Genomic DNA, 12,031 nt, shown 5'->3' on the forward strand with positions numbered 1-12,031 from the left:
CTCTTCTGCCATGATTTTCTTGTACTATTGATTTTATCATATCATTGGTGTCATAATGGAAATACGGTTGCTTCAATGCCTAACGTGGGTCCTGCCATCTTAAGAAGTGCATCTAGCCCACTTTGTCCTCGTTAGTCCAAACGAGTTCAGTGACAATCTCTCTAGCCGTATCTCGGAAATATATATAAGAAAAAGCGCTGTTATGTACATGTCAATACATGCCTACATCCCCGAGTACTTTTGTATGCATTTAAGAAAGGAATTCTTAAGTGGATTACAAAGTGATAGCATCTAGCCTTGATGCTCAATAAAGGGGCACACCAAATGTATATCACGTCCCATCATAAAGCTACTTACATCCTCTATAAGGGTGCTCACCATTCGGGGTGTAGAATCCGTGTGTAGGTGACTGCTGATATTTTTATTTGCGTGTTCATATGTGAAGTCTCAATGAACATAGACCTACAATAGAATGCACCTCTCATAGGACAGTAGCGCTTCCATCTCTGCGTTGACTACTATCTATTTCGTTAAGAGACGCTTAAATATGAATTGCGTGATGTCATACAGACAATAAATATTATGGACATGCTTCTTCGTGGTCGCAAGGGAAAGTCCATCTCATGGTCACCTACACCATAAAAGTACCTAGGTAAATACTTCTGTCCATATTAAATCAGTGCTGTGTTACATGAACCTAATGTACTTACCTAGGTACATAAGCGAGGTGACTACCATGATGATAGTAGGTAGAGGAAGGCGCATAGGCGTTAAAGTTATCATAGGGTTATTATTGAGGAAAGAGCTATGAAATGCATCAAATTGTCGTATGGTGATTGGATCAACGCCGTAGGGCCCCCTGAAGACTAACCTAGACACATACGTTCCTTCTTAATGAATGCTCTTGCTCTGGATGCACGCATACATCAATGTGTTATTGTTTATTGACTTGCCTTGCTGTTCCAAGTTCCTCCTCCAAGAAAGACTCATCACAATATTACTCTATGAAGAAAGGTGAGTGACTACCTGTTATTATTGTTGTTGTTTTCATTTCGCCCTCCCTTATCTATTGCCATCATTCATCTTCAGTCCCAATCATCGAGCTCAACTCCAATCCCCTCTGCTCGGTGTTCCAGAATACCCTTCACGAATTGGTCTTGAATGGTCTTGTCTTGTATGTCTACCTAATACTGACTGCTCATAGCACTCATTCGCTTGTCCAAGGCTCTTTTTGGCATGTAAGTACTACCTATTTCCCTTCCATATTGGCTGGCACCCTGGTGTTTCTTGTGGGTTTGGTCCTAGCAACCGACGACGTCGTCTCTCTTTTTGACTACCATCATTGGTCATCACTGGGGGGTATCAACTCAAACACGGTCAAGGTCGCTGCGGATACTTGACGTGACGTGACAAGACGTGTCGTTTATTATTTCTAGGCAGCGCTCATTTACACCTTGACACGCCCAAGTAGCTGAGCTTTCTCCCACAAAACAGCATTTCCTTCTTTTCTCCCATCCACCAAACCTCCCAACTTTATGCACTTCATCTTCATACCCCATCCCTCCGCACTCCAACCCATTGGCAAATACCCTGATATCTTGGCCTTCAGGGGGTTTATGTCCCCAAGGTGCTTCATTACTACACTCCATTTTTATGAACTGCACTCGTTAGCCTACAAGCATAGTCCCAAATCATATTAGTTTACATATTCCACCCATCAACACTGTACTATCCGGACTTGCCCAACTTCTATTCTACTTTGATGTCCTCTGTTGAATAATCAGGGGAGAAAAGACCGACACTGTTCGGTCGCTTTTCATGATGGCGAAGGGTAGTGGTTTTGGAAATCAGTTCAAATTCGCGCAAGAGCACGATGTCCCGATCACCGCCCGGATGCTGAAAACCGTTTGGTTCTGTTTGGGAGATGACAAGGAAATAATCCAAGTCACAATCGACCCTGGTGTCGAGGGAAACCCTTCTCAATTAGTTCCGCTACCCGAAAGAGTCCCTATCTTCTTATTCTCTCAGCTAGAATTACAGAAGCTTATTACTAACGACAAGATCCCGAAACAGTTATCCGCAGCTTTGCTCCTCATAGTCGAGACCCTATCTGCGGATTTCACCAAGGAGGGCGCATTTCAGACGCTGTTTCGCTACACCGCCATCGAATCGAAGCGAACATATTTCCTGTTCGCCACAATTAACTGCTGTATGGAGTCACGCACCTATACCATCAACGAGCTGCTCCAGCTCAGAGACACGGTTTCTCGTACGATTCCTCGTAAACTCCAGGATAACCTTGATGTTGGTAAGTATATGGAATCTTTGTTTTGTTCCATGCCATCACTCCTTTTCTATATCATCCTTCGCATCAATCTTGCACTTCTCTCTATTCACCCCGTTGGGAGACGGGACAATCGCTTTCTCGTGCCCACCATTATCTTCCCGTATTCTACCCCCCCTTTTAGGAGTTCCCATCTCACTGGAACCAAGATTTTATATTATTTTAGTACTAACAGGCGCAGTGGGTATTGTAAAGGCTTCGTGCGAGACAATGTCCACTCAGGCCCAACGCCTGAAAGGACACGAAGATGTTTCTTCATCTACGGAGAGCGACGAGATCCTTTTCCAAGGGAAGAAGTCGCGTCGTACTCAGTGGGACTATCGAGGTCGTGTCGCTTCCGAAAATGCCCCGAAGCAGCCGATTTGTGCGCCCGCGGAGCCTCTAGCTCAGCAGAGTGAAGGTTTCCAGAAGTTCTTCAAAGCGGTTACTTCGCCAACTCATATTCGAGTTACTGCTGGAGGTCGGATTGTACCTAACACTCGTGGCTCGGTATCCCCTACTGCAAAGTGGGACAAGGATCGCTCGGTCGCCGGCGCACATAACTCCACAGAGACGTCTAATAATGAGAAGCCCGAAGCAAGCAACGGCATCGGAGGCCACGGACCTCATCCACTGATCTCGCCATTGTTTCCTGGCCACCCTGGATTTTTCCAGCACATGGGCTTGCCTATGCCAATGTATCCATTCCCTCCCCCTGGTGTTCCTATGGGATATGGTACGCCGCCTCCCCATTTTGTTCATCCTGCAATGAGACTACCTCAGTTTACACCGAGCCAGCAGAGCAATGAGGAGGCAACGAAGGAAGTTAAGACCCAGGATGGCGCTGGCGATAAGAAACCGCGACCGTCGCCCATTAAGATTGCACCTCGAGATCAATTTGAGCCTAATCGGCCGTTTTACTCCAACGGCAACGTAATCTATCCTGCGCCGTATGGACCCGGCCAACCGATGCTGGTGCCGAATCCATACTTTCCGCATGGCATGATTAGTTCGCCGGCATTTGCTACCCCTAATGTAGGCTCCATGGGTTCTATGAACCAACCATCCCCGGCTGCACCAACTTTTGGTCCTCCTGTAATGGCTCCTCGATTTCCCGGCCCTCCTAGCACGGGTGGTAGCTCTCACCCAATGCAACCACCGCCCATTCCCAACCAAGGAATGTTGCATCATCCGCATATAACATCGATTCGGCCTAGCGAAATTACGAGACGCCAGATTGATACACTCCGAGAGTCGCTAAAATACCATGAGAACCAAAAGCATTTCAACAAGCACCAGATTGATGAAAAGTGGACCGATGAAGAGGCTGAGAAGTTGCGAAATGACTTGCAACGATTTGAAACTACCTACCAAAACCAGCTCATTTATGAGGCTACGTATTATCCCCCCAAGGATATAGCTGCTATGGAGTCAGTTCAGCAGGGACAGCATTGGAAAATTCCCTCGGGACAATCGAGTGTTAAGAGTTTCCGAGGAGCTAACGCTTCCGAAAATAGCTCGATCACTGCTAGCGATCGTGGCCGCGGCATCTCTCAACAACTCCATTGGTCTGAGAGATTCGCCTCGAAGTCTGAAAAGACATGGAAGCCTGCGGCAGTTGGCCTCAACTCTAACAATGGTGCCAATATTCCGTTTGCTTCGGACCCAGTTTTGGAATCGTGCATTCATGACAAGGGCAAAAGAGAGCCCGCCACATCTGACTCGTCTAAGAACGTCGAATCAACCTCTAACAGTAATGGAATCCGCTTCCCAACCTTTACATCTCAGTCTGAGGGTCCCGGCTCTGGAGCACGAATTGGTCTTCCTGGATCGTATGGTCTCAATCAGTGGCTGCCTGCGGGTTCGTTGCCGTCGAACCAGCAAGGTAATTGGAACGCTGGCAACATGTACGGCCGAGTACCGTACCTCATCGGGACACTTCCACAAGGTGTTGACCCGCGTGTTTCTCGTGATTACGTCTATGCGCGTGAGTTGACTCCGGAAGAGAAGCTTGCTCGGGTCAATTACTGGGGTCAGATTCCGAGCGGAGGATTGCGTTTGCCGAAGTTCGATGGTAAGGATTTCTATCCGCCCTCTCCTGTAAAATCTCAATCGCCTTTGCGAAGAGAGCTTCCAATCGGTCGACAGGGCGAGTTTGGTTTCCAGAAAACAAGCAAGGCAATCCCTATTGTCGCCCCGAGTGACGCCGGCCGAAATGGTGATGTGAAGGCAGTGAAGATTTCGGCGTCGCGAGTAGAGGACGGTGTACAGGATATAGGCAAACTGATGGAAGGTGTCGGTATTGCTTCATCGACAAAGTCATCCGAAGGCTCTGTCGCTCGAAAGATGGAGAACACGTCGACCAGGCGTGTCATTGAGAGATCTAGGTATGCAATGGAATAATCGAGGCAACGATTAAGCTGACTTCTTCTAGTAACAAATCTGGTAACGACCTCTGGCAAACTATGCTGAAGAAAGGCTCGACTAGTGGAATGGCCCTCCCTGGTGCGATCTCATCAACCACGGCTACAGGATATTTACCTCCCCTCAATGGTTACGCAGCTGCGTCGCTCAATCCGTCAATCTCCAACGCAGCGGCTCGTGCCTTAGGCGAGTCCGGAGACAAGGTGGCCGATTACAGTAGCCAGCCACCTGCGTCGAAAACAGGGGAGAACCGTCCCCCCAATGGCACACGCTCTGAAGATATCGACACCTTCAGAGATGGCCAGGAGCAAAAGCTCCGCCGCGTCGTCGGATCCGAGAATCTCCGCTAAACACCACCAGACAGATAATCATACTTGACGCCAGATAACACCATCAACTTTATGAACATCATTTGTTATCAACGCATGTCTGTATCATTAACTTCATTTCTTTACGGAATCGGCAAGGGCATTATTGATAAGTACTTTTTACTAGCCGAAGATTATTTAATACCTTTTCGGGGGGGTTTCTCTTCTTTCTCTTCACTTCTCGGTCGGAGTACATTTAGTTTTAGTTTTACGTTGAACATAACAAGTCGATAATTTTGACGGAAACGAAAAGGAGATCAGTCGGTAGCCGGAGGAGTGTACTGTATTCGGCAGATGTGTTATCGCTAGGTTTAAAACACCGCGACGATGATTTTACTGTGTATAACATTAGCTTCTTTGATGCGCTTATGGTTGTGATTTGTAAAATATTGATTGACTAATGCTGTTCAACGGAAAAATGAAATCGTGATATTGATCGGACACTCGGTATATTCATTATTGGCATTGGACGACAGAGGCAAGCAAGATTGGAGTAGTTTGATAACTTATGCTATATCTTTTTTCTTCCTTTTTTCTAAAATTGACCAATATGAGAAATGGGGATAGAGGATGTGCCTCACCATCAAACTCCCAACCTCATCAATGCGCTACTCGCACATCTACTGGTTGACAGTCTGCAGGCGAGGGGGCGAAATAGATGGGTGATTCATATACTCCCTTCGCTTGCTTTTCTTTTCGCCAGTCGTATACCTCGAAAACCAAAGGATTGAAGTTGACGCGGAGATATCCTGGCGGATGTATTCTTCTTACTTTGAAGGGGTGATATGATCATGATTACTAGAAAAGCTTACGAGATAGTACTTACGTGGCTAGGTATCATGTCCGTCTGAGAAAATTTCATGTGTAGGGAAGTCTTGACTGTCCCGGTATCCTAGAGGTGAGCCTGACGGTTGCGTACTACAGCATAGATGCATAGTATAGCATATCATCAATCGGAAATCAAGACTTCGGGAAGAACCTCCCATGGAACATTTCACAAGCGAGAACTGTGAAATGGCCATTGTATGCATGCAATTGTTTTTCATTCGGTACGTTGTGCCGCCGCATCTAGATGCTGATCGATCGAGTTTCCTCCCATGCAATCAAAAAGCCCCGATCCGATGTTATCCCTCGATGATGTCGGGGATAGCAGATGATATTGTACCCTCGTAAGACGCCATAATTTCCGTGATTCCTCCCGTAAATCATCAACGTTTCGCAGAAGGAATTTGTGATCCTACTGTTGCTGTTGCTCGTTAAGCTACCAATGGGTATTTTCCTTCCTTCCCCTTTCGCCAGGCTGATAGACCGAAGTAGAAAAGGTGGTGGATGGATTGTTAGGTATGTGAGAATGACATCGTTTATTTGGCAGCAGCCTTGCCCTTAGATCGAAGCTCGCGGCCAACCTTGATGCGCTCTAGGATGTTCTCACGGTCCTTGTCGAGCTTTAGCTTGGTGATGACGACCTTGCTGGGGTGGATGCCGAGGGGGACGCTCTGGCCGGAGGCCTTCTCGCGGGTGACACGCTCGATGTGGATTTGGTACTTGAGACGGTAGACAGAGGTGACCTTGCCCTCGCGGCCCTTGTTGGTGCCTCGGACGATGGTGACTTCGTCATCCTTTCGGACGGGGATGCTGCGGACCTGTACGGAAAATGTGTTAAAAAGGAAAAAAACGAAGTGTTGAAGGGTGATGGGAACTTACATTGTACTTCTCACGCAGCTCCTTGCTGAGGGGAGCGCTCATGATAACACGGCGCTCACCGGAGGAGGCGCTGAAGTGCGCCTTTCTCGACTTTCGTCGCGAGCTGGCGATACCTATTGAAAAAATCTGTCAGCATAACACGTTTCAATTAACAGCAAAAAGGTATTAAAATAAATAGGAATAGAAGATAGACATACCTGAGTTTACCTTCGTCATTTTGTCGGTTGGTGTTGGGTGATGAGGGAGTTGTCGAATTTCCGGAAAGACGAAGGGGAATTGAAAAAAATTGGCAGAGGTTCACGGTTTGTAAAAAGATGAAATTGAACGAGAGAATTGGTGGGCACGAAATTTTGAGAGTGCCCTAACCGGGGTGGGGGTCAAGCCTCGTTTAATCGAGTTTTCCGATTAGATACTCCGGTGGCTTGCAGCAGTGGCTTGATCATCTGAGCAAGTAGATCCACTTTAGCGGAACTCGAGAGGTACGTACCGACGTAGTATCATGCTAGTCCGCCTAGTATGATTTCAAGGTGGGATGGAACTCAAAGAATTATTTCCATGCCGACAGTGAAGATCTTGAAACAATTTCAAGATTTATCATCATAAAAGATGTGGTCAAGATTAATGCGCCGGAGGGAGCTTCCATCATTAAGAAATCAATCTACTGCGACAACAAGAAACCAATTCCAAAGGCGGACGTTAGTCGCAGCGCCCAAACCCGGTGATGGACCTCTCATGGAGAGACGTCCAGATCGGGAACTACCAAGTTCGTCCACCTCTCCATGCCTCTACACTTTTCTGATTTTATACACACACTAACATGTCATACTTAGATATATCTACTTTCCGCTGGTCCCGTACATTCCCCATCTTCCTCGCCCTAATCGCCGCCTCCAGCGTCGCCATCTTCAACTACCAAAAACTTTCCAGCCCCGTCGTAGCCTCGACGCTCTACGCCCTACGTACAAACAAAAAAGCGCGCGAGTACCTAGGTGACGAGATATACTTCAAGCACCAGATTCCATGGATCTCAGGCGAGATGAACCAACTACGGGGGCGCATCAATATCCAATTTTCCGTGCGCGGCACGCGGAATACTGCTGTTATGCGGTTTACTAGTATGCGACCTACTGCCCGAGGGCTGTTCGAGACGACAGAATGGAGTCTGGAGAGGCCGGATGGGACGAGGCTTGATTTATTGGATGGTGATGATTCGTTCAAGGCGATTCAGGCTTTCCCCATGGATGAGGATGAGAAGGAGGCAGCTACAAGGGGATTTAGACAGCAACTTAAGTGAAGAGATGTCGTTGTCTGTTTAGCTTCTGCTATAAGGCCGATATCCCCCTCAGGATGCCTTATAGAGACGTAAGGTCAGGCTATACCGTTGACCAAGATGAACATCCGGATATCACGTTTTTATTGCTTCAGAGAAGGAATTGAAGTAGGGATAAAACGAGGTTTATACCAAGCAGGATAAGTGTTCTGCAATATCATTCATCATTCAGAGGTGAATATCCATGTACAACATAGCATCCATATCATATGGTACAAAAATGCATGTATACTTTTTATATACAATACAATTCTACAATGAAGCCACCGTAGCTCCTATCCTGCTTTCCTTTCGCGCGTCTTTAAGCTCCAAATGTGCCTCCCTCGCAGCCAGCAACCTCTCCTCATGGCCTGTATTTCTTTCCAGCAACAGACGTCTCGTCTTCTCAATAAACGTCTCCGCAGGAGGCGGTCTCTTAATCGCATCAGCGATCTTCACAATGCAGCCCTTAGGGCCCGCAACATGGCCTTTGACAACCACAATACCCATGTCATTATCCACCTTCAACACCTTCAAATTCTGCACCGTAACCTGCTGTCCACCCATACGCCCCGGCATCTTCTTCCCGGGATGTACACGGGAACCACCACCCTGACTAGGCCCAGAAGTACCAATCGTACGATGATTCTTCGAATTACCGTGACTCGCCTCCTGACCCGCGAAACCGTGTCTTTTCATACCACCCGCGAAACCCATGCCCCGGCTGTTACTCCGCGCATCCACGTACTGGCCTAATTTGAACCAATCCGGTTGTAATTGGACTCCCACCGGTAATAAACCGTTCTCACTACGCACTTTAAACTCTGCGAGATGTCGTTTAGGTGCTACGCCTTTGGCTTCGTAGTACCCGAGTAAAGGTGAGGTTACGTTCGATGCTTCTCGTTGACCGAAGCCGACTTGTACGGCCCAGTACCCGTTCTTAGCGCGCGTTTTTGAGGCTACGACTTGGACTTGGTCCATTTGTAGGATTGTACATGGTAATCTTTGACCCTTGGAGTTGTACATAGCGGATACACCCTTCTTGATGGCTAGGACACCCGTTCGTAGGGGCGTCGATTGCTCCTTGCGCTTGAGAGCTGCCGCGGGGCCGGTTGTTAGGGCTGGGAGACCGGCGGATTGCTGGTTGAATCGTGTTGGACGCACGAGCGGATTTTGCGTCGACCAGCCGTATTTCACGCCCCGCCGAACGGTACGCGGGAGGAGGGTGTGTCGTTCGGTGATGAGGATTCGGGGGGTGCTGCTGCAGAGGAGGGATGAGGAGGGTTTAGAGAGGGTGGCTGCCCAGCGGGCTGGCATGCGGGATGCCATTGTCGCTGGGAGCTGGTGGGTATGTGCCCAATTCTATTATTTCCTCCCGATCCGACGTCTATTGTATTCGTTCTATCGGTTTCTTCAGTAAAGTTGGTCGTCTGATCGTTGGTGAATGAATAACGAATTGAATATCGATAAATTGAGTTGAAGCTTAAAAGACTCGGCGTTGAAAAATGTAAAGTGGGTCTCCGTCGCACGGGATTATCTGCGGAGTTGTGGGTATGTACCTAAGTACCTTTTCTTTGGTGGGTAAGCCTGGACCTGCTAAAGAAGTTCCTATCAAAAAAACTACCTAGGTACTCTATTCTTTGGATTATAAAAAAGTATCATATTATTCTTCTCATTTAATACTTGATATCCCTCGAATCGGTGTCGAAATGGTTTATTATTTCAAATCGACGGTCGTGGACCCCCCGGCGTTCGTCTACGTTGGCAAGGACAAATTTGAGAGTGGGTGACTTCTGAACCCGATCTTGGACGATCAAAGAGATCTATATACTGACGAAATCGAAAAGACGAGGAATTAATCAAGTATGGCTGGGAGGAGGATGTCTGGTGAGTTGCGATATCATCTGGGTTTGAAAAATACTTATCCGGGCCTGTTATACTCATTTTCCCCAGGGTATGAAAACTCCTCAATTTGTTGAATGATTATTTTCGGAAAGGGGCCTGGTCTCATACAATATGAGCAGTTTCACGTAGACAAACTCTCGAGTGCGCATATCTACCTAAGACTCAACGAGGGCGACACATGGGACAACATACCCGAGGATCTCTTAACGGACTTGGCGCAGTTGACTAAGGCCAACTCGATCGAAGGGAACAAGAAGGATAATATCACCATCATCTACACACCCTGGTCCAACCTTAAGAAAGATGGAAGCATGGCTGTTGGTCAAGTAAGCTTCAAGGACCAACGGCGAGTCAAAAAGATCCTAGTGTCCACACGAGAAAACATGATCATCAACCGCCTCAACAAGACCAAAGTCGAGAAGCAACCTGACCTCCAGCAAGAGAGAGAAGACCACAGAAGAGAATTAAGGAAGAGGGATCAAGCCGCGCAACAACAACGGGTACGTCCCAGTCTCCATCTCCACATTAAGGGGTAATCCGATTAACCATATGAATAGAAAAAGGAAGAAGCCAGAGTGCAGAAGGAGAGACAAGAGAAAAAATGGCAAAAGGATCACGCCTACGATGACCTATTCACAGAGGAAAACATGGAGTCCTCGAGTAATCAGAACCGGGCTGCAGATTGGGAGGAAGATTTTATGTGACTAAAGAAACTGCCTAATAAAACGCACACTACAACCAAATTTTGCAATGAACAATAACGCTTCGGCCCATCCATCCATCGAGGCTATTGACTTGATACCCCTTTGCTCAACACCGAATGGCTACGTAAAAGGCGCCTTTTAGTTTTGAATCACCAATCACTAATTCGCAGACTCATCGTAAACCACCATTATAATCCTACCTCCCTATTTCCGAGTTTCCCACCTCTTCTCCACACCCCATTAGACTCCCCGTCCAACCTTTCGCACACCGACACCCCGAACCTTATGATCATTCGGGTTCGGCGCCGCCTCGTATAAAATATTCACCGGCGCGCGACCAAGCTGCATCCACTCACCACGGAATCCGATATAACTCAATCTCGTGACATCATCCGCGTCATCACTGAAGTTATCCTCAAAGAACAGCGTCAAGCGTTGAACACTCCCGAATAACGCGCGCTTAACGGGGAGCTCTTGGATTTCGTCTGTCTGGGACAGTTCAAAGGTCTGGGTTGGGGGGAGATCCTCTGCTGTGTTAAAATCGAGGTCGTCGCGGTTGATGAATACTTTTAGCGTCTGTGGCGCTGAGGGGGAGGGGGAGGTGCGTAGCAGAATGGCGTGGAGTTTTACTTGGCCGGTGAACCTGGATGGGAGTTAGGGGAGATACTTACACTGAGTCGAGTCGAGTCGGATGGTGAGGGGATAGTAATATAATGATGATAAATGAAACGCGGGTAGGTGCATAGAGGCGTATGTATTGGGTGGGGTGTATATAGGGGATCAGGCAACAGCATCAATGATGTAAGATATAAAAAGGGGTGTTACTCACGGCACGTTCATGAGAATCTGTTCATCGGCATCACTGACGAGCTCAGGTAACGGGTTCATACATTCGGACCAGTCCTTCTCAATGACGGCTTTCCCAGAACCAGACCGGGCTTCGTTAAATGTAGTAATACCATCGAAATTAATAAAGTTGTATAAACTGTGCTGTAGAGCCGGTGTGATGTCATCTGAATGATCGTGAACATGATCATGGTGGTGGTCGTGGTTGTGGCCGCCATAACCCGAGTGTTCGTTATGACAGTGAGACATTTTTTAATTTGATGTTTATAGTAGATGATGCAATATATGATGATATTTTTATGAACTGGGTATCTATGCGTGGAAAGAGGAAAGATGAAATAGATGGATGGTATGGCCAAGTTGTTGAGATGCAGAGGAGAGAGCGAGTGATTACCTTATATAGATAGCGGGTAATTGCAGTAGAAATAGGCCTGTGTAGCGGGTAGCT

The 12,031-nt window shown here is 47.4% G+C and overlaps 6 protein-coding genes across 6 annotated transcripts; 3 read left to right on the forward strand and 3 right to left on the reverse strand.

Moving 5' to 3' along the window:
• Positions 1-1,821: 1,821 nt before the first annotated feature.
• Positions 1,822-5,097, forward strand: F4822DRAFT_429327 (uncharacterized protein; the record flags this gene model as incomplete). The annotated part of the gene is made up of 3 exons (XM_051461074.1): positions 1,822-2,308; positions 2,526-4,710; positions 4,758-5,097. The coding sequence occupies 3 exons, from the start codon at positions 1,822-1,824 to the stop codon at positions 5,095-5,097; spliced, it is 3,012 nt and encodes a 1,003-aa protein (XP_051314484.1).
• A 1,221-nt stretch (positions 5,098-6,318) lies between these two features.
• Positions 6,319-7,149, reverse strand: F4822DRAFT_253865 (putative 60S ribosomal protein L26-1). The gene is made up of 3 exons (XM_051454489.1): positions 7,017-7,149; positions 6,820-6,932; positions 6,319-6,758 (listed from the first exon to the last, which is right to left on the reverse strand). The coding sequence occupies exons 1-3, from the start codon at positions 7,033-7,035 to the stop codon at positions 6,477-6,479; spliced, it is 414 nt and encodes a 137-aa protein (XP_051314485.1). The 5' UTR covers positions 7,036-7,149; the 3' UTR covers positions 6,319-6,476.
• Positions 7,150-7,308: 159 nt separating this feature from the next.
• Positions 7,309-8,257, forward strand: F4822DRAFT_253896 (DUF1783-domain-containing protein). Its single transcript, XM_051454490.1, has 2 exons — positions 7,309-7,582; positions 7,650-8,257. The coding sequence occupies exons 1-2, from the start codon at positions 7,426-7,428 to the stop codon at positions 8,111-8,113; spliced, it is 621 nt and encodes a 206-aa protein (XP_051314486.1). The 5' UTR covers positions 7,309-7,425; the 3' UTR covers positions 8,114-8,257.
• F4822DRAFT_253897 (translation protein) lies at positions 8,258-9,621 on the reverse strand. Its single transcript, XM_051454491.1, has one exon. The coding sequence runs from the start codon at positions 9,455-9,457 to the stop codon at positions 8,402-8,404; it is 1,056 nt and encodes a 351-aa protein (XP_051314487.1). The 5' UTR covers positions 9,458-9,621; the 3' UTR covers positions 8,258-8,401.
• A 216-nt stretch (positions 9,622-9,837) lies between these two features.
• On the forward strand, positions 9,838-11,150 carry F4822DRAFT_443545 (DUF814-domain-containing protein; the record flags this gene model as incomplete). Its single annotated transcript, XM_051463128.1, has 4 exons — positions 9,838-9,914; positions 9,976-10,015; positions 10,153-10,533; positions 10,591-11,150. The coding sequence occupies 4 exons, from the start codon at positions 9,838-9,840 to the stop codon at positions 10,735-10,737; spliced, it is 645 nt and encodes a 214-aa protein (XP_051314488.1). The 3' UTR covers positions 10,738-11,150.
• F4822DRAFT_403635 (PITH domain-containing protein) lies at positions 10,685-11,969 on the reverse strand. Its single transcript, XM_051458140.1, has 2 exons — positions 11,567-11,969; positions 10,685-11,380 (listed from the first exon to the last, which is right to left on the reverse strand). Exons 1-2 carry the CDS (start codon positions 11,830-11,832, stop codon positions 10,978-10,980), a joined length of 669 nt encoding a protein of 222 aa, XP_051314489.1. The 5' UTR covers positions 11,833-11,969; the 3' UTR covers positions 10,685-10,977.
• Between the last annotated feature and the right edge of the window lie 62 nt (positions 11,970-12,031).

This window comes from Hypoxylon trugodes (assembly GCF_022578975.1).
Source record: "Hypoxylon trugodes strain CBS 135444 unplaced genomic scaffold F4822scaffold_5, whole genome shotgun sequence".
NCBI lineage: Eukaryota > Fungi > Ascomycota > Sordariomycetes > Xylariales > Hypoxylaceae > Hypoxylon > Hypoxylon trugodes.

Bases quoted from the DNA above. Each gene is read 5' to 3' on its own strand.
- F4822DRAFT_253897 (XM_051454491.1), bottom strand. From the start codon at position 9,457: ATGGCATCCCGCATGCCAGCCCGCTGGGCAGCCACCCTCTCTAAACCC.
- F4822DRAFT_253896 (XM_051454490.1), top strand. From the start codon at position 7,426: ATGTGGTCAAGATTAATGCGCCGGAGGGAGCTTCCATCATTAAGAAAT. The intron at 7,583-7,649 runs GTTCGTCCACCT...TGTCATACTTAG, and splicing joins TCCAGATCGGGAACTACCAA to ATATATCTACTTTCCGCTGG.
- F4822DRAFT_403635 (XM_051458140.1), bottom strand. From the start codon at position 11,832: ATGTCTCACTGTCATAACGAACACTCGGGTTATGGCGGCCACAACCAC. The intron at 11,381-11,566 runs GTGAGTAACACC...ACTCCCATCCAG, and splicing joins CAGATTCTCATGAACGTGCC to GTTCACCGGCCAAGTAAAAC.
- F4822DRAFT_253865 (XM_051454489.1), bottom strand. The intron at 6,759-6,819 runs GTAAGTTCCCAT...TTTTCCGTACAG, and splicing joins AGCTGCGTGAGAAGTACAAT to GTCCGCAGCATCCCCGTCCG.